The sequence below is a fragment of the Coregonus clupeaformis genome, chromosome 3, assembly GCF_020615455.1.
Source record: "Coregonus clupeaformis isolate EN_2021a chromosome 3, ASM2061545v1, whole genome shotgun sequence".
Lineage (NCBI taxonomy): Eukaryota > Metazoa > Chordata > Actinopteri > Salmoniformes > Salmonidae > Coregonus > Coregonus clupeaformis.
Genome location: NC_059194.1, coordinates 10,255,522 through 10,279,544, shown reverse-complemented (window position 1 = coordinate 10,279,544; position 24,023 = coordinate 10,255,522). Strand labels below are relative to the sequence as shown.

The window sequence follows — 24,023 nt, the reverse complement described above, 5'->3', positions numbered from 1 at the left end:
CGAGCTATTTTGTATATAAGTAGGCTAAAATGAGTCTGCCTTTTTCAGATTTAGGCTATATGAAAATGTTCAGCTAATAAATTGAGATAAAATAAGCCTATGATGAGTTATTGTCCTGAGTGTGACTGTCGGGTGTGTGACTGTGACTGGAGCGTGGTGCATGCGTAAAACTTTGCACCTATTGACGCTCCGCGGTTCACGACGGATGAAGACAGCGGAGAGTGGACATGTCAAAGAGACGCTGATGTAAAAGAGACAGCCACGGTAGTGGCGCGGGGACGTCTGCTATTAGAGAATGCCACTGCAATCAAATGTCACGCGTGCATTAGCTCATAGCAGTAAACACGTTTTTGTGCCGCTTGTTATGTGTCTAGTTTTTAACCTTGAATCATAATTTTGGGCCTATATTCAGCTCCCGCGATTAATTAGAAAATGCCTCTTGTACAGAATCAACAAGCCGGAATAATTTTGACAGAAACTCCTATAGGTACGGTATGTGTGCGCGAGGTCAACGGCATGGTTGCAGGAAAAAAGATAGGCTACTTGGTGCAATATATTTTTGTCTGTAGCGTATTAGCTAGTATGGCTACTGTAGGTTACGCTGACTGTTTTTCTTTGTGTGCTGTTGTCAAAATCCTGAAGAAAGGTAAAATTTGTCACATTGTCAGGATAAATAGATAGGATGTAATACTATCTCTGTGGGAATGAAATGTGTTTGACACGAGCAGGTCAGTGCTTGATTAATATGGGAAAGCCGCTAGTTTACATTAAGTATTTTCAGTTCTTCTTGCTCGGCCACTGCAGGTGTAGCCAGGCAGCATTAGATACAATCGTTGGCGATTCTGTTTTTGTTACTTTGCCAACAACATTCACACACCCACGGCACGGTTATATTGTATTTGTGTTTCTTACAAAGTAGTTCTATAAGATGTTATTACCATGCAATCATTAATTAATTACATGGTTATAACAACACGTGCACCTGATTCTACATCAGACAATTCGAGCGCTTGGACTATAAGGTTCTATCTGCATTTTTGTCGAAATGTAGTTATTGACATAGCCTTGTTCAGTTCAATTATCTACCTATATAGCACTCTAAATACCCCAATTCATGTTCTTAAGTACAAAAGAATACTAGATAAAGCCAATTACCTCAGAATCAGAAACCTTATAGTCCTCTCGAATTGTTGATATCACGAAAATCACCATTAGGCCTATAGAATCAAAAGTAGGATCCAACAAGGCCCAGTATTATCAAAATGTATGCTACCATGCATCATCAACATATAATCGATCATGTTAATAATGAGAAGCAAATTATCAATGTCAAGAGGATAAAATATCTCAACTACACATGCATGCATTTTTAATGGAATGGAGCGAGGGGAACAACATGGTTAGTTTAATCAAGGCCTTAGATTCCTTGGTTTATTACACAGCTAACCATAATACACTGCTATTGATATTTACCTATCAGTTGAAGAGGCGTGTGTTATGACAAACACAGGAATACTACTGTCAAAAACTATATTTTAGTACTTTGTTAATTACATCACTGTTAATACAATCCCAAAAAAGTGTCAGAGGCAGCAGTCAGGTTTTCAAGAGCACTTTCAGTACCAAGCAAAAACAGTTATGATGATCTGTTTAAACTACCTGAATATTGAGGGTATATACATGTATATAGAGGTATATTGAGGGTATATAGAGGTATATTGTTGGTATATAGAGGAATATTGAAGGGATATAGAGGTATACTGAGGGTATATAGAGGTATATTGAAGGGATATACAGGTATATTGAGGGGATATCCACGTATATTGAGGGTATATACAGGTATATTGTCTAACACTGTGTACAGTGGGGAAAAAAAGTATTTAGTCAGCCACCAATTGTGCAAGTTCTCCCACTTAAAAAGATGAGAGAGGCCTGTAATTTTCATCATAGGTACACGTCAACTATGACAGACAAATTGAGAGAGAAAAATCCAGAAAATCACATTGTAGGATTTTTAATGAATTTATTTGCAAATTATGGTGGAAAATAAGTATTTGGTCACCTACAAACAAGCAAGATTTCTGGCTCTCACAGACCTGTAACTTCTTCTTTAAGAGGCTCCTCTGTCCTCCACTCGTTACCTGTATTAATGGCACCTGTTTGAACTTGTTATCAGTATAAAAGACACCTGTCCACAACCTCAAACAGTCACACTCCAAACTCCACTATGGCCAAGACCAAAGAGCTGTCAAAGGACACCAGAAACACAATTGTAGACCTGCACCAGGCTGGGAAGACTGAATCTGCAATAGGTAAGCAGCTTGGTTTGAAGAAATCAACTGTGGGAGCAATTATTAGGAAATGGAAGACATACAAGACCACTGATAATCTCCCTCGATCTGGGGCTCCACACAAGATCTCACCCCGTGGGGTCAAAATGATCACAAGAACAGTGAGACCGAAGTAACAAAGCCTACCATCAGTAACACACTACGCCGCTAGGGACTCAAATCCTGCAGTGCCAGATGTGTCCCCCTGCTTAAGCCAGTACATGTCCAGGCCCGTCTGAAGTTTGCTTGAGTGCATTTGGATGATCCAGAAGAGGATTGGGAGAATGTCATATGGTCAGATGAAACCAAAATATAACTTTTTGGTAAAAACTCAACTCGTCGTGTTTGGAGGACAAAGAATGCTGAGTTGCATCCAAAGAACACCATACCTACTGTGACGCATGGGGGTGGGAACATCATGCTTTGGGGCTGTATTTCTGCAAAGGGACCAGGATGACTGATCCGTGTAAAGGAAAGAATGAATGGGGCCATGTATCGTGAGATTTTGAGTGAAAACCTCCTTCCATCAGCAAGGGTATTGAAGATGAAACGTGGCTGGGTCTTTCAGCATGACAATGATCCCAAACACACCACCCGGGCAACGAAGGAGTGGCTTCGTAAGAAGCATTTCAAGGTCCTGGAGTGGCCTAGCCAGTCTCCAGATCTCAACCCCATAGAATATCTTTGAAGGGAGTTGAAAGTCTGTGTTGCCCAGCGACAGCCCCAAAACATCACTGCTCTAGAGGAGATCTGCATGGAGGAATGGGCCAAAATACCAGCAACAGTGTGTGAAAACCTTGTGAAGACTTACAGAAAACGTTTGACCTGTGTCATTGCCAACAAAGGGTATATAACAAAGTATTGAGAAACTTTTGTTATTGACCAAATACTTATTTTCCACCATAATTTGCAAAAAAATTCATTAAAAATCCTACAAAGTGATTTTCTGGAGAAAAAAAATGTCACGGTATACTACGCCAGAACCCAGAAGCAGACCAGGACAAGGTACTTAGAGGAAAAGGTGAGTGTTTATTAATTGACTCCCGAGTGAGGCTGAATAATCCAGGGACAGAGCGGGTGGCGTGGATGGGTTGTTGAGGGTGCAGTGGTAGGTCCAGACATGGCTCGGCAGCCGCCGACCATCAGGCAGAGGTTGGGTGAAGGTTCCGGGTGAGAGATGTTCATGGCTAACGATCCGGCAGGAACTGGATGTTTGGCCAGAGCCTAAGAAGGGTGATGATCAGGACCAGGTGTGCAGATTGCTGATGGGATGCAGGTGCGGAAAACAAGAGAGCTCCCGGAGCGTTCCCGAACCCTCGGGAAACTGGAGATCACGAACAGGAAAAACTAGTCACCAGACAGGACCCGACTCAGACTGCCGGGATCGTTACAGTACCCCCCCTCCGACGAACGCCACCGGGCGGACCTCCCGGAGCGCCAGGATGGAGGCGGTAGAAATCACTGATGAGGTCAGCATCTAGGACCTGTCGCCGCGGAATCCAACTCCTCTCTTCAGGACCATACCCCTCCCAGTCCACGAGATACTGGAAACCCCGGCCCCGCCGTCTGGAATCCATGATGCGACGCACCGTGTAGGCAGGACCACCTCCGATCATCCGAGGAGGAGGAGGAGGAGGCGGAGGAGGCAACAGAGGACTGAGGAAGACAGGCTTGAGGCAGGAGACATGAAAGGTGGGATGGACTCTGAGCGTCCTCGGTAGTTTGAGTCGAACTGCCACTGGATTGATCACCTTCTCCACCACAAACGGACCAATGAACTTCGGTAACAACTTCCTAGACTCAGTCCGTAAAGGAAGATCCCGTGCGGCCAACCAGACCCTATCTCCGATGGTGTAGGTGGGAGCGGGGATCCGGCGACGATTCGCCTGGAGCTGATACCGGTCCGAAACTCTAAGGAGTGCCTTTCTGGCCCGATGCCAGGTCCGGTGGCAACGACGAATATGGGCCTGAACAGAAGGCACTGAGAGCTCCTTCTCCTGAGAAGGGAACAAGGGAGGTTGGTAGCCATACAGGCACTGGAAGGGAGACATCCCAGTGGCAGATGTAGGGAGAGTATTGTGGGCATACTCAACCCAAGGCAACTGAGAGACCCAGGAGGTGGGGTTGGAAGAGACCAGACAGCGTAGCGTGGATTCCATCTTCTGGTTGGCTCTCTCCGCCTGACCATTGGATTGGGGGTGAAAACCAGATGTGAGACTGACTGTAGCTCCAATGGCCAAACAGAAGGACTTCCAGACAGCAGAGGTAAACTGAGGGCCACGGTCGGAAACGATATCACTGGGCAACCCGTGGACCCTGAAAACCTCCCTAACCAGGATCTCGGACGTCTCCGAGGCAGAGGGAAGCTTGGCAATAGGCACAAAGTGGGCGAACTTGCTGAATCTGTCCACGATCGTCAGAACGACCGTGTTCCCCTCAGAAGCGGGCAACCCAGTGACGAAGTCCAGGGCCAGATGCGACCATGGTCGCCGGGGAATAGGAAGGGGGTGAAGTAGTCCAGAGCTGGGCCGATTGGTACTCTTATTCTGCGCACACACTGGACAGGCAGCAACAAAACCCCGAGTATCCTCGGCCATGGCAGGCCACCAAAAACGTCTGCGAAGAAACGCCATAGTCCGAGCCACGCCAGGGTGACAAGCCATCTTGCTGGCGTGGGACCATTTGAGGACAGCAGGACGAACCGATTCAGGCACAAACAACCGACCGGGTGGACCGTTACCGGGACCGGGCTGAGTCCGAAGGGCCGCCAGCACCTCCTCCTCAATCTTCCACATAACTGCTCCCACGACGCAGTTCCGGGGGAGGATTGTCTCGGTCTTGGACCCCCTCTCCTCCGTCTTGGAGAACATCCGGGACAAGGCGTCCGCCTTGCCGTTCTTAGATCCAGGTCGGAACGTCAGGGCAAACTTGAATCGTCCGAAAACAACGCCCACCTGGCCTGACGGGAGTTGAGACGTTTAGCCGATTGCACGTAAGCAAGATTCTTGTGGTCAGTCCAGACAATAAACGGTTGCTCCGCCCCCTCCAACCAGTGGCGCCACTCCTCCAAGGCAAGTTTCACCGCGAGAAGCTCCCGGTTACCCACATCGTAATTCCTCTCCGCAGGCGAAAGGCGACGAGAGTAGTAGGCGCAGGGATGGAGTTTACTGTCCGTGGAGCATCGCTGCGACAGGATGGCGCCAACTCCCACATCAGACGCGTCCACTTCAACGACGAACTGACGGGCCGTGTCCGGTTGAGAGAGAATCGGTGCGTTGGTGAATCGCCTCTTCAAATCCAGAAACGCTTCGATCCGCCTCCGGATTCCACTTGAAGGTCCTGATACTGGAAGTCAAGGCAGTTAACGGAGCGGCCACACGGCTGTAATCCCGGATGAATCTGCGGTAGAAATTCGCAAACCCCAAAAATCTCTGGAGCTGCAATCTCGTACCGGGCTGGACCCATTCCAGAACCGCTCTAACCTTCTCCTGGTCCATCCTAATCTCTCCCCTGGAGATGATGTACCCGAGAAAGGATGTCGTGTGGGCGTGAAACTCGCACTTCTCGGCCTTCACGAACAGGCGATTCTCCAACAATCGCTGCAGAACCTGCCGGACATGCTGGACGTGGTCGGAAGGTTCCTTCGAGAAGATCAGAATGTCATCCAGGTAAACAAACACAAAGAGACCGATCATATCTCTCAGGACGTCGTTCACCATACTCTGGAATACCGCTGGAGCATTGGTCAGTCCAAACGGCATCACCTGATACCGAAGTGACCCATCGGTGTATTGAAACCCGTCAACCACTCGTCCCCCTCTCTGATCCGGACCAGGTGATACGCATTGCGTAGGTCTAGCTTGGTGAACACCGTAGCACCCTGTAAGGAGTCGAAGGCAGAACTCATCAAGGGCAGGGGATACTTGTTCTTGATCGTGATGTCATTCAACCCCGATAATCAATACACGGTCGAAGAGAGCCATCCTTCTTACCCACAAAGAAGAATCCTGCCCCCAGGGGTGATGACGAGGGGCGAACGAGACCAGCAGCTAGGGACTCCTTGATGTAGGTCTCCAACGCCTCACGTTCAGGTCGGGAGATACTGTATAACCTTCCCTTGGGGTAGACAGCTCCAGGGACCAGGTTGATGGCACAATCATATGGTCGGTGGGGAGGGAGTGACAGAGCCTTCTGCTTACTGAAAACTTCCCCCAAATCGTGATATGTCTCGGGAACCAGGGACAAATCTGGGGGTTTAGCCTCAATCACCTGACTGGGAACCGAATGGGGGCAGGCAGTCTTGAGACAGTTAGCATGACAATCAAGGCTCCAACTCGTTACCTTGCCCGTCACCCAATCGAACGTGGGATTGTGTTCCTTCAGCCAGGGGTATCCAAGGACCAGAGGAACATGGGAAGACGGCAGAATGAAGAATGAAATCATCTCAGAATGATTCCCCGACAACCGCATCTTAACCGGTTCAGTCCTCATCGTGATACGTGCCAGACTACTGCCGTTCAGAGTGGTCGCTTCAATGGCTTCCGGCAATTGCTCCTTGGAAAGCCCCAGCTGTTCCACCAACTCGGCATCAAGAAAGCTTCCATCGGCACCTGAATCGATAAAAGCGTTAAGCGCTAAGCTCTGATTCCTGTTCACAAGGGTAGCCGGGAAACGGGGTCTGACAGAGGTACTGAGAGGTTGAAACTGGCTCGCTAAAAGTCCTCCCAACTTTAGCGAGCCGGGCAGTTTGACGACCGCCGGGAACAGGTGGGGATGTAATGTCCCGAGCTACCACAGTAGAGGCAGCAGTTGGTCTGACGTCTATGTTGACGCTCCTCCTTGGTTAACCCGTGCCGCCCCACTTGCATGGGTTCAGAATCGGGAGAGAGGACCTCTCCACTAATCCATTGTGGAGGAGAATGATCGACGTGTTCTGGTCCACCACCCGACCCGACTGGGAACTGAGAAGCTGATCGATTGGACGGACCCCATTGCTTCTCCCTCCTTCGCTCTCGGACTCGATTATCCACCCGAATAGACAAGGCTACCAAGCTGTCCAGGTCACTAGGCTCCGGATAGGAGATCAACTCATCCTTGAGCTGCTCCGACAGACCCTGGTAAAAGGCCGCTTGCAGAGACTCCTCGTTCCACCCACTCTCCACAGCCAACGTCTTGAACTCGATCACGAAGTCGGCCACGCTGCGAGTTCCTTGGTGAAGCGAAAACAGGCGCCTAGCTGCGTCCCTCCCTCGGACGGAATGGTCGAAGAGCTTCCTCATCTCGGCCGTGAACCCCTGGTATGAAGCCATGCAGGGGTCTTGTCGTTCCCAAACGGCTGAAGCCCACTCCAGCGCTCGACCACGCAGCAACGCAATCACAAAGGCTATCCTAGCCTTGTCTGTGGCATAAGAGTAGGGCTGTAGATCGAACACTAATCCACACTGCATAAGGAAGGAACGGCATCTTCCCAGCTCCCCCTCATATCTATCCGGCGTCGGAACCTCGGGCTCACGGAAGGACACAGCTCCCGAAGCGGCAGGCGAGATGGGGGAAACCGGTAGTGGATCCTCCACCGGAAACTTGCGTTGGTTCTGGACCTCCGTCAGACCGGTAGAAAGGTTCCGAACTGACAATGCGATCTCCTGTAGTACCGTGCTATGATGGCCCAACATCTTCTCCTGATGGGTAATGGCATGGCGAACAGAGTCCAGGTCCGCTGGGTTCATTACTGGCCGGATCGTTCTGTCACGGTATACTACGCCAGAACCCAGAAGCAGACCAGGACAAGGTACTTAGAGGAAAAGGTGAGTGTTTATTAATTGACTCCCGAGTGAGGCTGAATAATCCAGGGACAGAGCGGGTGGCGTGGATGGGTTGTTGAGGGTGCAGTGGTAGGTCCAGACATGGCTCGGCAGCCGCCCGACCATCAGGCAGAGGTTGGGTGAAGGTTCCGGGTGAGAGATGTTCATGGCTAACGATCCGGCAGGAACTGGATGTTTGGCCAGAGCCTAAGAAGGGTGATGATCAGGACCAGGTGTGCAGATTGCTGATGGGATGCAGGTGCGGAAAACAAGAGAGCTCCCCGGAGCGTTCCCGAACCCTCGGGAAACTGGAGATCACGAACAGGAAAAACTAGTCACCAGACAGGACCCGACTCAGACTGCCGGGATCGTTACAAAAAATCTCATTTGGTCTGTCATAGTTGACGTGTACCTATGATGAAAATTACAGGCCTCTCATCTTTTTAAGTGGGAGAACTTGCACAATTGGTGGCTGACTAAATACTTTTTTTCCCCACTGTATGTCTTCCAGGATCATTCAAACAGAGGAAACGGAAGTCCATCATGGTCGCTATGATGTTGCTCATTGTGTCTGTACTCATCCTTATCTTTGGACTGGCAGCCACCACCAGGACACAGAACATCACCGTCGGTGGCTACTACCCTGGAGTCATTGTAAGTAGCAGTCTAACATCTTACTGTCTTAGAGACATGTCATACCTCAACGAAAAGAGGATAACACTACGAATGCATTTTGATGCAGTTATAATGCATCACAAGACTTGTCATGAGTATTTGACCCTCTTTTAATGGCTTATAATCATCTCGATCCTGACTAAATACCAGCCATTTTGAAACAGTTGAAATGTTGATACACAGAGTGACATAACATATTAAAAGCTTGATTCTTATAATACATTATAAATATTTTATACATGCTTATACTTGTATAATTAAATTATTGTCATTATTATAATAATTAGTTATAAACAAGAAATTCCGTCACAGGAAAAATAAATGTATTAGTTACTATTCCATTCTATTCTACTCTATTCTGTTCTACTCTATTCTATTCTACTCTAAAGCGCGTTATGCCTGCAGACTTTAAGTAACTTTATGTGTTGCCGAAAGGAGTACTGCATACCATCCAGGGTAATATGCTCTGGCTGATGTAAGCTCTCTTTTAGATGCTTTTGAGTGCTAATTTATGATGGACTCTCAGAGGGTGGCATTTCCCCCACATTCATTATTTAGCATTGTTGTCATTAGAGGCTGAAACATGTACTCATCATCCATAAATTGGCTTCAGAGACCCCTTCTATATAACCCTCAGCATTCTGCCTCAGGAGAAAGCAACAGTGGTGATCCTATAGAGCTTATGTTATTATATTGTAAGCCTTATTCTAAGACATTATAAAGACTCATGCATGCTTATAACAAGTTATAAAGAAGAAGCTCCCTAACAGGAAAAATACATTTCCTCTGTTTTATTCTATTCAGTGTGGATGATGATTAGGCTGTCTCTAAGAATAAATCATCTATGGTCATTCATCTGAAGAAAGACCAGTGAATCATATTTCAGATACAATAATAGGCCAGGTATTTAAGAACAGTATTGGCTAGGATAGATCAAGAAAATGTTATTGTGAACTTGTGTGAATAGAGCTGAGACTGGATGTACTTCCACCACATTCATCTTACTGGGTGATCAATATCACGATCATAGATATGGGCCCTGTTCGAATACTTCAGAAATGCATCCTTCCTTACCTTCCTACCAGTGATGTAGCGGTAAAAAATAGGTGGGTAAACTCTGATCACCGGTCGTGGTGAAAAAAGTAACACTCACTATACTTTGAATGGCTTTTTCCGCAAAAGGTGGGTAAACTGTTACAGATCTGTGATTACTTCCATGAAGTAATCACAGATCTGAATTTGTTTAATTGATGAAAGTAATAAGGTGGTGATCTTGAACACTTGCCTCAAGGAAACAAGGAAGGAAGGATGCATTTCTACAATATTTGAACAGGGCCATTTTATTATTTCTGGGGAATGGTCATTTGGGTGAACCGAATGGAAGGGCCACTTCCTGATCCTGAGGGTCTCACAGAAGTGAAGTGTTGTGTTGTAATTGCTGTTGATCTCTATTACCGTTCAAATGAATTTCCTATTTAGTCCAGTTCCACTGGCGCCCTAACAACAGTCTGCTCTTTTTTCAGCTGGGCTTTGGCTCCTTTCTGGGAATCATTGGAGCCCATTTGATAGAAAACAAGAGGCAGATGGTAAGAGGATTATATTACGCCTGCACTTCCGTATCAGTTTCTATGCTACGGCTCTATATCTCTCTGCAGACATACACCACCAATAACCTAATTCAATTCGTCAAGCTGCATTCACTTGACATAGACAAAATCCAAATTGCGGTCTTCATGTGGCATGGGCACACAACCACAGCTACCTTCTCTAGCAGAATGTCACAGTTGGCTCACAGGGGTTTTAGCGTGGCTATCAGAACATAGTTCCTAGGCCTTCTTGTGAGATGCACCCAGAAATAGACATGTGTAAGAGGAGGAGGACAGATGTCCACGCAGGAATGTAGAGAAGGTACTGCAGATGAAGGGTGGTGCCAGGGGCATAGCCACTCCCCATAGCCACTCCCCATAGCTCCCGAAATGAAGAATGAGTGTGTAGCGTGACAGCCTTAACACACAGAAACTACAGGGGGAGTGGCTATGGGGAGTGGCTGGACGACCGGGAGACTCATGGGGCGGCGCACAATTGGCCCAGCGTCGTCCAGGGTAGGGGAGGGAATGGCCGGCAGGGATGTATCTCAGTTGGTAGAGCATGGCGTTTGCAACGCCAGGGTTGTGGGTTCGATTCCCACGGGGGGGCCAGTATGAAGAAAAAAAAAAAAATGTATGCACTAACAGTAAGTCGCTCTGGATAAGAGCGTCTGCTAAATGACTAAAATGTAAATGTAAAATGATACAGTGGATCTGTTGCCACCCTAGTGCATTCATCCCACATAATACAGTGGAGCAGTTGCCACCCTAGTGCATTCATCGCACATAATACAGTGGAGCTGTTGCCACCCTAGTGCATTCATCCCACATAATACAGTGGATCTGTTGCCACCCTAGTGCATTCATCCCACATAATACAGTGGAGCTGTTGCCACCCTAGTGCATTCATCCCACATAATACAGTGGAGCTGTTGCCCAAAAACAACATATGGATATATCCGGCACCATCCACACATGTATACATGATTTTAGAGAATGTCAACATTTGGAAATATTGTTGTTGTTGATGTTGCCAAGCATAGATGGAATAGATTCCCATGGAAGGAATCTTGGCTCAGAGACAAGTCCCTGCAGTTGCTGGTAGCTTTTGAATGTGTGGTTTCACTGGCTACTGCTTCCTTCCTATCCTCTCCTCCCAGGGAGGGCTGTAGAGTGTTGTAAAAAGGATGGGGTGATGTGTCATTGAATACATGTTGTCTTACTTTGAGGAGTGAAAGGACTTGAGGGTGAGGGTAGCGGTGCCTGAAAGCTGGGCAACTTGCCACGTGGGGCGGGCACCGCAGGACCTAGGTGACAGTGAGAGCACTCTATCACTGTTGTCCTCTACCCACCCCCAATATACACCCCCACCCTCTCCCCTCACCGGGAACATTCATACTCACACACCCAGGGCACGCTGCGTTCTCAATGACTTGGTTTACACATGTCCTCACACGCTCATATACGAACACACGCACATATGCACACACACACATGCTGTAGTAGATCATACATAATGTAGTAGATAATACATAATGTAGTAGATAATACATAATGTAGTAGATAATACATAATGTAGTAGATAATACTGTTGTAGATAATACATAATGTAGTAGATAATTCATAATGTAGTAGATAATACATACTGTAGTAGATAATACATAATGTAGTAGATAATTCATACTGTAGTAGATAATACTGTAGTAGATAATACATAATGTAGTAGATAATACAAAATGTAGTAAATAATACTGTAGTAGATAATACATAATGTAGTAGATAATACATAATGTAGTAGATAATACATACTGTATTAGATAATACTGTTGTAGATAATACATAATGTAGTAGATAATTCATAATGTAGTAGATAATACATACTGTAGTAGATAATACATACTGTAGTAGATAATACATAATGTAGTAGATAATTCATACTGTAGTAGATAATACTGTAGTAGATAATACATAATGTAGTAGATAATACAAAATGTAGTAAATAATACTGTAGTAGATAATACATAATGTAGTAGATAATACATAATGTAGTAGATAATACTGTAGTAGATGAAACATAATGTAGTAGATAATACATACTGTAGTAGATAATACATAATGTAGTAGATCATTCATAATGTAGTAGATAATACATAATGTAGTAGATAATACATACTGTATTAGATAATACTGTTGTAGATAATACATAATGTAGTAGATAATTCATAATGTAGTAGATAATACATACTGTAGTAGATAATACATACTGTAGTAGATAATACATAATGTAGTAGATAATTCATACTGTAGTAGATAATACTGTAGTAGATAATACATAATGTAGTAGATAATACAAAATGTAGTAAATAATACTGTAGTAGATAATACATAATGTAGTAGATAATACATAATGTAGTAGATAATACTGTAGTAGATAATACATAATGTAGTAGATAATAAATAATGTAGTAAATAATACTGTAGTAGATAATACATAATGTAGTAGATAATACTGTAGTAGATAATACATAATGTAGTAGATAATATTAACAACACGGAGTGCCTGGATACAGCCCGTTGCCGTGGTATATTGGCAATATACCACAAACACCAGAGGTGCCTTATTGCTATTATAAACTGGTTACCAACTTAATTAGAGCAGGAAAAATAAATGTTTTGTCATACCCATGGTATAAGGGCTGATATACCACGGCTTTCAGCCAATCAGCGTTCAGGGGCTTGAACCACCCAGTTTATAAAATGTATTATACAACGGTGGGTCTAATCCTGAATGCTGATTGGTTAAAACCGCATTCCAGACGGTTTCTATTTAAGTGATAATGCCAGAGAAGCCGGTGTTTGGAGGATATATTGGCACGGGTGTTGTTAGGCCCAAGACAAAGTCGAGGGCTGGCAAACCGTGCTAATAGATCCTCCAAACACCGGCTTCGAGGGCATTATCACTTTTATACAACAGGTTACCAACATATTCAAATAATGATTGACATATTTTCATTAAAAACTATTTCATCCTTCCACAAGATATAGTCCCGACACAAATCTAGGGTTGCTACCCAAGCCGGCTGGTCGTTCATTCTATCGGTTCGGTTGCTAGAGACGCGAGCAACATAGTCGTTCAGTCTTTTTGTTCTGTATCCAGTTGTTCGCTCTAAATGTTTCATTGCCATACTGGCTGGCAACGTTTTTATCCCTTGCTTGCTAGCTAGCCAACTACGGCTAACTTACAGTCACGTCAGAAAAACAGCAAAGTAGCCGGATTTGCATTTGTTTAAGCTGTTTTCTAGTGACATTTATTTACCAACAACAAATCTAACACATTCACTTCAAACTGAAGCTGGAAAGACTGCAAACTAGCTGCACGTTTCATTTTTACCTTTTTTCAATTGACATTTCTTTGAATACTGTATATCCATAAAAATGATGCCAGCTGATTCATGATTTGGGCTGGCTGAGAAACGCTGCCTGCCTGTCTGACTGTCTCTTCCCGACTCCCGACACGTTCATTACTATGGGACAACTGGAGATCGAATTTGAATATTGGAACAATGTTGCAAATGTCAGAGAGACAGACAGCAAGGTTTATACAAATCTCCGCTGTTGAAAACTAAATGTTCGTTTAAAAGAAATGTGAGATAATGTCTCGATGCTTTTTATAGTGGAGCTCAAGTTTATAAATTGCTTGGCTGGGATGATGAGAAAGTGGATTGCACAGTCAGATGGAACAGAGTAAATAGGCATTTTAACGTCATAGATTTAGCCGGTGGTAATTTGTGTAATAGACACCGGTTGGAATGCGGTTTTAACCAATCAGCATTCAGGATTAGACCCACCTGTTGTATAATCCACAAATTACCACCGGCTAAAGAAAAGGTATAATCTTCGTAAATGATATCATAGGTAGGACTGGTGGAGTTATGTCGCACATGCAGCTAACAAAAACATATGGAAATGTCTGCTCTACCCAAAATTACAACCAAATAATTGCAGTATTACCGCAAAAATGGAAGAGGAAAGCGGAAGGGGGAAAAAGTAAGGAACTTGTCTGTCGGCCCTGCATTAAAGAACATAATTGGTTAAAGAAAATTGTGATACATAAAAACGTATACCAGTTTCATTTAAGGACCGAAGGATTGACAGCCGTCCCATATAGATTGCAAAATAGTTGGGAAGAGATATTTGACGTAACGATTCCATGGCATAGTGTTTATGAACTGATATGCAAAACGACACCAGATTCAAAACTTTGAATTTTTCAATTTAAATTATAATACAAAATTCTTGCTACAAATAGAATGTTATTTATATGGGGGATGCAATCTTCCCAGTTCTGCAGATTTTGCTGCGAAGAGACAGAATCATTCGATCATTTGTTTTGGTACTGTCCATTTGTAGCTTGTTTTTGGACACAGGTCCAGGAATGGCTGAAGGATTGCAATATTTACCTGGAGCTAACCCTGCAGATAGCATTACTGGGTGATCTGAAAAGTCATAGTCAATCGATCAATAATATAATAATACTTTTAACAAAAATGTTTATTTTCAATTTACAATCTGTAGAAACAATGAGAATAGAAGGGTTCAGAACTTTTGTGAAACATCACAGTACAGTTGAAAAATATATGGCAAATAGAAATCCAATATGGATGGTGTTAAGAGATAGATGGGAGGTGTTGAATGGAGCTGAAGGATGGGACTAATAACAACTAACAACAACTAATAACAACAAGATAACTAATGTAAAGCATACTGTGTCCATAATAAGTATATAGGTTATAGGTTGAGAGCTTTTGTGAAAGAGCACAGTTAGAAAGATATGGCATATAGAAGCAAACAGGATGGACATCATGAAAATGATCGGAGAGGTTGAGGGTAGAGGAAGTTCAGGAGTAAAAACAAACAAAATAGAATTATTGTAAAATTGACTGTGTCCATAAAATGTATATAGAATGTATAAGCTGGAAGTAGAGGCCTAAGCATTGTTGTTCACTAGTTTACTCCAATTAGGGAAGGGGTGGTGGGGTTGGAAAGTAATAAAGGGAAATATATGTTTTTTTAAAGGATATGTATATATATACACTGCTCAAAAAAATAAAGGGAACACTAAAATAACACATCCTAGATCTGAATGAATGAAATAATCTTATTAAATACTTTTTTCTTTACATAGTTGAATGAGCTGACAACAAAATCACACAAAAATTATCAATCGAAATCAAATGTATCAACCCATGGAGGTCTGGATTTGGAGTCACCCTCAAAATTAAAGTGGAAAACCACACTACAGGCTGATCCAACTTTGATGTAATGTCCTTAAAACAAGTCAAAATGAGGCTCAGTAGTGTGTGTGGCCTCCACATGCCTGTATGACCTCCCTACAACGCCTGGGCATGCTCCTGATAAGGTGGCGGATGGTCTCCTGAGGGATCTCCTCCCAGACCTGGGAGCGAGACATTATGTCCCAGATGTGCTCAATTGGATTCAGGTCTGGGGAACGGGCAGGCCAGTCCATAGCATCAATGCCTTCCTCTTGCAGGAACTGCTGACACACTCCAGCCACATGAGGTCTAGCATTGTCTTGCATTAGGAGGAACCCAGGGCCAACCGCACCAGCATATGGTCTCACAAGGGGTCTGAGGATCTCATCTCGGTACCTAATGGCAGTCAGGCTACCTCTGGTGAGCACATGGAGGGCTGTGCGGCCCCCCAGAGAAATGCCACCCCACACCATGACTGACCCACCGCCAAACCGGTCATGCTGGAGGATGTTGCAGGCAGCAGAACGTTCTCCACGGCGTCTCCAGACACTGTCACGTCTGTCACGTGCTCAGTGTGAACTTGCTTTCATCTGTGAAGAGCACAGGGCGCCAGTGGCGAATTTGCCAATCTTGGTGTTCTCTGGCAAATGCCAAACGTCCTGCACGGTGTTGGGCTGTAAGCACAACCCCCCACCTGTGGACGTCGGGCCCTCATACCACCCTCATGGAGTCTTTTTCTGACCGTTTGAGCAGACACATGCACATTTGTGGCCTGCTGGAGGTCATTTTGCAGGGCTCTGGCAGTGCTCCTCCTGCTCCTCCTTGCACAAAGGCGGAGGTAGCAGTCCTGCTGCTGGGTTGTTGCCCTCCCACGGCCTCCTCCACGTCTCCTGATGTACTGGCCTGTCTCCTGGTAGCGCCTCCATGCTCTGGACACTACGCTGACAGACACAGCAAACCTTCTTGCCACAGCTCGCATTGATGTGCCATCCTGGATGAGCTGCACTACCTGAGCCACTTGTGTGGGTTGTAGACTCCGTCTCATGCTACCACTAGAGTGAAAGCCCTGCCAGCATTCAAAAGTGACCAAAACATCAGCCAGGAAGCATAGGAACTGAGAAGTGGTCTGTGGTCACCACCTGCAAAACCAGTCCTTTATTGGGGCTGTCTTGCTAATTGCCTATAATTTCCACCTGTTGTCTATTCCATTTGCACAACAGCATGTGAAATGTATTGTCAATCAGTGTTGCTTCCTAAGTGGACAGTTTGATTTCACAGAAGTGTGATTGACTTGGAGTTACATTGTGTTGTTTAAGTGTTCCCTTTATTTTTTTGAGCAGTGTATGTATGTATATGTATTTATATGTGTGTATGTGTATATATATGTGTATATATGTATATATATATATATATATATATATATTTTTTGAAGAAAACAAACATGGGGGATTGGAAGTGATGCAATTACATTGATTGAAGTTACAATCTATCTGCAATATTAAAGCTGATCTACCTCCTATAATTAACACAAAGAAAAAAAAAAGGTCAAACGAAACGAAGTGCAGCTAGTTTGCAGTCTTTCCAGCTTCAGTTTGAAGTGATTGTGTTAGCTGTGTTGTTGGCTAGCTCCTCTGAATGTCACGCCCTGGCTCTAGGGACTCTTTTAAGTTGAGCCAGGGTGTGTAGAGTTTATGTTTTGTGCTTGTTGTGTCTAGTCTAGTTTTTGTATATCTATGTTGGTCAGAGTGGTTCTCAATCAGAGGCAACGAGTATCATCTGTTGCTGGTTGTCTCTGATTGGGAACCATATTTAGTCAGGTGGTTTTCCCACAGTGTTTGTGGGATCTTGTTCCGTGTTGGTTTGTGTTTTGCACCTGTGGACGTCACGTATCGATTTGTTGTTTTGTTCGTGTATCATTTAATAAATAAGTATGTTCACCTTCCACGCTGCGCCTTGGTCCTCTATATCCGACGATCGTGACAGAAGATCCCACCAATACAGGACCAAGCAGCGTGCCCAGGCAGGAGAGGAGAAGCGGCACCAACCGGGCAGTCGTCGGACAGGCGAGGGGCACCCCCAAGAAATGTTTAGGGGAGGGCACATGGCAGGGACGACGGGGCCACTGGAGGCAGATAAGGGGCGAGTTGGTGGACGAGGAGAGAAGGCCACCGGGTTACGGGAGCCATTGGTGTATAGAGGGAAGGAAAATGTAGAGGCACGGCGAGAGGTACTGAAGTGTGTTGCCAGTCCGGTCCGGCCCGTTCCTGATCCCCGTGTAAGGCCAGTGGTGTGTGTTCCCAGTACGGTCCGGCCTGTTCCTGTCCATCGCGCCAAGCCTATGGTGCGCGTCGCCAGCCCGGCCTGTTCCTGCCCCTCGCAGCAAGCCTATGGTGCGCGTCGCCAGCCCGGCCCGACCTGTTCCTGCTCCCCGCACCAAGCCAATGGTGCGCATCGCCAGCCCGGCCGGCCCGTTCCTGCTCCCCGCACCAAACCTGTGGTGCGCACGCCAGCCCGGTCCGGCCTGTTCCTGCTCCCCGCACCAAGCTAGTGGTGCGCGCGCCAGCCCGGCCCGGCCTGTTCCTGCTCCCCGCACCAAGCCAATGGTGCGCGTCGCCAGCCTGGTCCGGCCTGTTCCTGCTCCCCGCACCAAACCTGTGGTGCGCACGCCAGCCCGTGCCCGTTTCACCGGTGCCTGGTCAGGTACCGGTCAGCTGCTCCACACCGGAGCCTGAGCAATCCGCTCCACCGAAGTCCAGTCCAGCTCCAGCCAGTGGGGCTAGACCAGACCAGGGGCACTACGGGGGGTTAGTAGAGGGTGGTGGTCAAGCCCGGAGCCGGAACCGCCTCCGAGGAGGAATGCCCACCCAGCCCTCCCCTGTTCGGTGATGTTTAGGCGCGGTCGCAGTCCGCGCCTTTAGGGGGGGGTACTGTCACGCCCTGGCTCTAGGGACTCTTTTAAGTTGAGCCAGGGTGTGTAGAGTTTATGTTTTGTGCTCGTTGTGTCTAGTCTAGTTTTTGTATATCTATGTTGGCCAGAGTGGTTCTCAATCAGAGGCAACGAGTATCAGCTGTTGCTGGTTGTCTCTGATTGGGAACCATATTTAGTCAGGTGGTTTTCCCACAGTGTTTGTGGGATGATATCGACAAGACATCTAGGATAAATAAATGTCACTAGAAAACAGCTTAAACAAATGCAAATGAGCTACTTTGCTGTTATTCTGACTGCACTTTTTGACGTGACTGTAAGTTAGCCGTAGTTGGTTAGCTAGCAAGCAAGGGATAAGAACGTTGCCAGCCGGTATGGCAATGGAACATTTAGAACGAACGACTGGGTACGTCCATAGATACAGAACAAAAAGACTGAACGACTGGGTCGCGTCTCTGGCAACCGAACCGATAGAATGAACGACCAGACGGCTTGGGTAGCAACACTAGATTTGTTTGGGTAGCAACCCTAGATTTGTGTCGAGACTATATCTTGTGGAAGGATGAAATAGTATGAATAAATTCATCAAAATAATGTTTTTCATGAAAATATGCCAATCATTATTTGAATATGTTGGTAACCCGTTGTATAAAAGTGATAATACCCTCTGAAGCTGGTGTTTGGAGGATATACACCCGTGCCAATATATCCTCCAAACACTGGTTCTCGGGCATTATCACTTAAGTAGATAATACATAATGTAGTAGATAATTCATAATGTAGTAGATAATACACAATGTACAACATTAGATGCAGAACAACAAACACAATCATTTATTCATGGCATGAGAAATTCTTTCCTGAGATGACTTTCCAATGCAAGGTAGTAAGTCAAAGGTCTGAGTGGATAACTCTTTGTTTCTCTCCTCACTCATTGTTTCTCTTACAGCTGGTGGCGTCCATTGTGTTCATCAGTTTTGGTGTGGTGGCTGCATTCTGCTGTGCCATTGTGGATGGGGTGTTTGCAGCAAGACACATAGTGAGTAGCAGTACCAAGCAGAGCCAATAAGCTCTAATGGACAGATACCATGCTGTCATATGGAATATCAATGTTTTGGTGTTATTACACAGTAACCACACTAGTAACTGATTTCATATATCATCTGACCATTGCCACTTATTTTCAATTATATCATTGTTTTTGTACCTTTTCTATATTTTCCATGATAAATTATTAATTACATACTGGTTACTAACGTATAGAGTAACTATATGACATAAGTGAATTTGAAACTTGTGTTGTTGCAGTGTATTCTGCTGGTGTGGTTGATGCTGTTGTTTCTTCTCTAGTGATGTGTAAAACCTAAACAGTAGGATGAAATGTTTGTATGTTTTGTTACGCCCCAGGACCTTAGACCTTACTATGCCGGCCGCTGTGATTTCTACGCCAATTCAAAATCCTCTGTGGATTATGAGGACGTGAGTGCACACTTATTTCCTGTTGACTGTTCCTGTCCTCATTGTTGAAAGGTTGCCTTAAAGTTGTTTATATGTTGCCTTAAAGTTTAAAAGTTGCCTTAAAGTTGTTTAAACATTGCCTTAGAGTTGAAAATCCATCAGTTTCCCAATATAGAGAGCATGATCCATATGCGTTACTATGTGATAACAGTGACTACTTGTGTGAAATCTAGGTTCACTGCCAGACAGCGTCCCGCGCAACCTGTAGCCTACGTGTGAAGTCCAATACCTGCTACTGCTGTGACCTCTACAACTGTGGCAAGTGAGTTTTCCAAGCCTCTTTCACAAACTACCTGAGGGGCAGCTAAACTCAGCTCAATTTGATTGTTTTCTTAGTTTGATTATTTCCTTGTTTGCCTCAGATTAAGGTCATCACTGTTGGAAAAATGTAATTGTAAAAACTTTTTTGGACTTATGTTTCAGAGAACATCCTCTTTTGGGACATGCGAATAAAGATGTTTTGAAAAAGTTTAGGAAAACGTCCATGATTTGGAAGTAGGTCCCTTTCTTTTAGCCTCTTGAGAATCATTAACAACCCATTTTCTGTTGTTGTGGTTGATTTTAACAGTAGCTGTATAGTCTTCCTGCTTGGAACACACCATGGGAATGAGTGGGTGCCCTCTCCTCACTCCTGCATGAAGACCAGTCCTCCTACCTGTCCCCTAGCGCTTACTCTCTAGTAGTTGTAGCTAGTTCCTCCATTGCAACTCAATTTGACAGCCAAAGGCCAACTTATTTTCATGTATTTATATTCTGTTGTCATTTTATATCGAAGAGTTTACACAATGAATGTGGTACAAAAAAAAAACCTTCTTGTGTCTCAAGAAGGTGTTTCTTACTTACTTCTGTATGTCTTAACTCTTTGTCCTTCCTGATCTTGTCCACCCACCTCTCCCACACACTGGCCCAGCCGTGTGGAGCTGATAGGGGGCTACCACGAGTACACGGAGGTGGGGAGCTGCGAGGACGTGGTACACCTCTACCATCTGCTGTGGTCCGTCACCATCCTCAACATCGTCGCTCTCTTCCTGGGCATCATCACCGCCGCCGTGCTAGGAGGCTTCAAGGACATGGTGAGACAAGCAGCAGGCCACATCTGGGTTGTGTTCATTAGGCCACATCCTAGCATTACGTTTTAAAGTATTTTTCAACAGAAACGTATTTTTCAACAGAAACGCAAGCAAGCGGTTCTTATTGGACAAGTACAGGTATTCCCTCCTGTTTCAGTCCGCTTTCTTCCATTTGGTGCCTAATGAATACGACCCTGGGACGTATATAGTGTACTTAGTTATGTCAAATTGTTTGAAATACTTGAGCTGCGCTTGATTGAGTTTAACTTGGTACAGTGGAAGCAATGGAATAGTCCCAAACATGCAAACCTTAAGCTAAATCAATTTAAATGTATTTATTGGACTTATTTGACCCAGAGATGGAGGAGCAGACATGGTATAAGATACTGACCCAGAGATGGAGGAGCAGACATGGTATAAGATATTGACCCAGTAGGCAGAAACTAACAATTCTTAAAAAGTTGGCCAACCATTCTTAAAAGGTTGAAAGATGTTAATTAGTCATTTAGGCATTTGATTTACTTAGGGTTTGCTCAAGATGAAAACGTAGCACCTTGGCCCTTAGTGTGGCCCTTAGTGTCGCCCTTCGTCAATCATTGGTGCGTGTGTGTGTGTGTGAGAGAGAGTGTGTGGGCACACCACTCATTGTATCTGTATGTGTTTTGGTCAGACGCCCATGCTGACCACTGACTCGTGTGAGTCAGAGCCCCTCCCAGCAGCCCCTGTCCCCACAGAGCTTCCAGCTCCCAGCACCTCCTCCTTCAACTGCTACTACAACACTGCCCCCTACCTGCCACCCTACACTGCCTATGACCTGCAGGTAATAAGCTACTAATACCCATCATTCATTATCCCCCACAAAGCCACAACTAACAGGAATAATGCATTAGGACGGAAGACTAACTTAAACTATGTGTGGGTAACTCCAACTCTTGAGGAGATCACGCGTTTATGTCAATGGTGAATATGCACGAAAATTCGAGTTACACTGTTGGATTTGAAGTTATGATTTTGTCCTCACTGCTTGACCATAGGATGAGTACTGTAGAAACCCCGGCTCATCTTCCCCCTCCTGTCTCTTCAGGGCTCCAGCATGATGTTCCCTGACTCTTCTGGCCTGTCTGATGAGTCCCAGTCGGGGGCCAGCCACATGTGGCCCACCCTGGTCCCCCCGTGCTACTCTCCACCTTACTGCCCCCCCGACGAGAAGCCCCCGCCATACAGCCCCTAGGAGAGAGGCTGGACCTGGGAAAGAACAGGGGAGGGCATCCGGTATCGTCTCCACTTTTGCCAGCTACATTGGCAACAAAGGGCAATGGGCATTGATAGGTGTTAGTGGACCTTGAATATTAACCTGTTTGAATGCGAGCTGCTGCTGCATCTAGCGCTCCAAACTGTTCCTGAGCAGCCAAGCCTGCCTGAGCTGTGTGGAATATAAAGATACAAGGAGTTAGTGGAAGAAAGAAAGAGCATGAGTCACTGATGTGACTAGAAGCCAGTGCTGTGAGGTATAATTCATCCCCCAATAAGTATAGCCTGTTAGGATTCAGCCCGACCTGGATGGAGCGGGGGATATTGCAAGACCCTGCTTGGCCTACACACCCTTTGCTCAGCAGACTCTCTCAGTTGGTGCCAGTTTGCTCCCTACTTCTTCCCCTTGGTCCTAACTCTTCCATGTTTTGCATTTCTGAGGGGTCTGGATAACTATAAGCAGTGTAGTGGGTAGCCTACATCCTATTGTTTATACCTTACAGATCTGCAAACATCAAATGGTTATTTGATTTAATTTCATTAGGATCCCCATCTAGTCTTCCTGAGGTCCAACACATAACGAAAAAAAGACATCACAGACAAAAATACTCTAATTTACATACCTTTAAAAATAGTAACACTAGCTAGGTTTCCATCCAATTGAGGACAGATTTTCATGCAAATATTCTAGGATCTGCATAAAGAAAATATGCTAATTTTCCCCCCAGAGGTGTGTTTCCACCAAATGGACTTGTTGCGGATAAAAATCAGTGCGTGATGACAATTTACTTTTTCACTTAAGTTTACTGAATACATTTTTTAAGTTCAATGTGTTTCCATCGCATTTTCAACTATACCGATAGTTTTGTCACAAACACTGTTGCGTTAATGTGCCTACTCTGGTCTTGGCACGTGCGCTCTAGCCAACAGCTCGCAGATACAGTGCGGGTAGGCTAGTCTACAATTATGAGATTATTATGGCAAGAATATTTGTATTTGTCAAATGGCAGTCAAGCATCGATCATCATGTCACCAGTGTAAGACCCTCGATAGTTATTGGAAAGGAGCATCAAGATCACCATGCACTTTCACCACCCTGTGAAGTTCATCATAACTTATTTCATCTGTAGCCTAATAAACTGCATGGTTTCCCGAGTCGTAGTGGGAGGACCACACACCATATCATCGCGTGACTCCAAGTTGACTTTGATATATTTGCGCATAAAAGCGTTTCCACTGCCATTTCTCACATAATTAATTTTACAGACACAAAAAGATCCCACCATGTCGAACAAAGAAATGATCTGGCGGCATTTATACAATTGTACTGAAACATCCTGTTTCCTTCATAGCTGTCATGATTGTTTTTTATACAGTATGACTTTATACGCATAAAAACTGTGGATGGAAACATGGTTAGTGACATTACAGACTTGTATATAAACTACAACTAAAGACACATTTAATAAAACTAAATAATAATAATGTGTGGGTGTGTGTAGAGTGTGTGTGTGCATCGATCAGTTACACATACATGTCAGTACATACACACAACAAAGTAGGTCACATGGGGGAGAGGTGTTGTGCCGTGGC

At 45.0% G+C, this 24,023-nt stretch overlaps 1 protein-coding gene across 2 annotated transcripts; it reads left to right on the top strand.

The window, feature by feature from the left end:
• The first annotated feature begins 156 nt into the window (after window positions 1–156).
• On the top strand, window positions 157–23,142 carry LOC121540369 (transmembrane protein 255A). Of its 2 annotated transcripts, XM_041849200.2 has the most exons (10): window positions 158–487; window positions 8,643–8,785; window positions 10,330–10,392; window positions 19,541–19,630; window positions 19,999–20,070; window positions 20,283–20,371; window positions 20,533–20,604; window positions 21,020–21,182; window positions 21,850–21,999; window positions 22,264–23,142. In XM_041849200.2, exons 1-10 carry the CDS (start codon window positions 433–435, stop codon window positions 22,408–22,410), a joined length of 1,044 nt encoding a protein of 347 aa, XP_041705134.1. In that variant the 5' UTR covers window positions 158–432; the 3' UTR covers window positions 22,411–23,142. The 2 variants fall into 2 exon arrangements, with proteins under 2 accessions (XP_041705145.1, XP_041705134.1); XM_041849211.2 differs by lacking the exon at window positions 20,533–20,604 and having other exon boundaries at window positions 157–487.
• The last annotated feature ends 881 nt before the right edge of the window (window positions 23,143–24,023 follow it).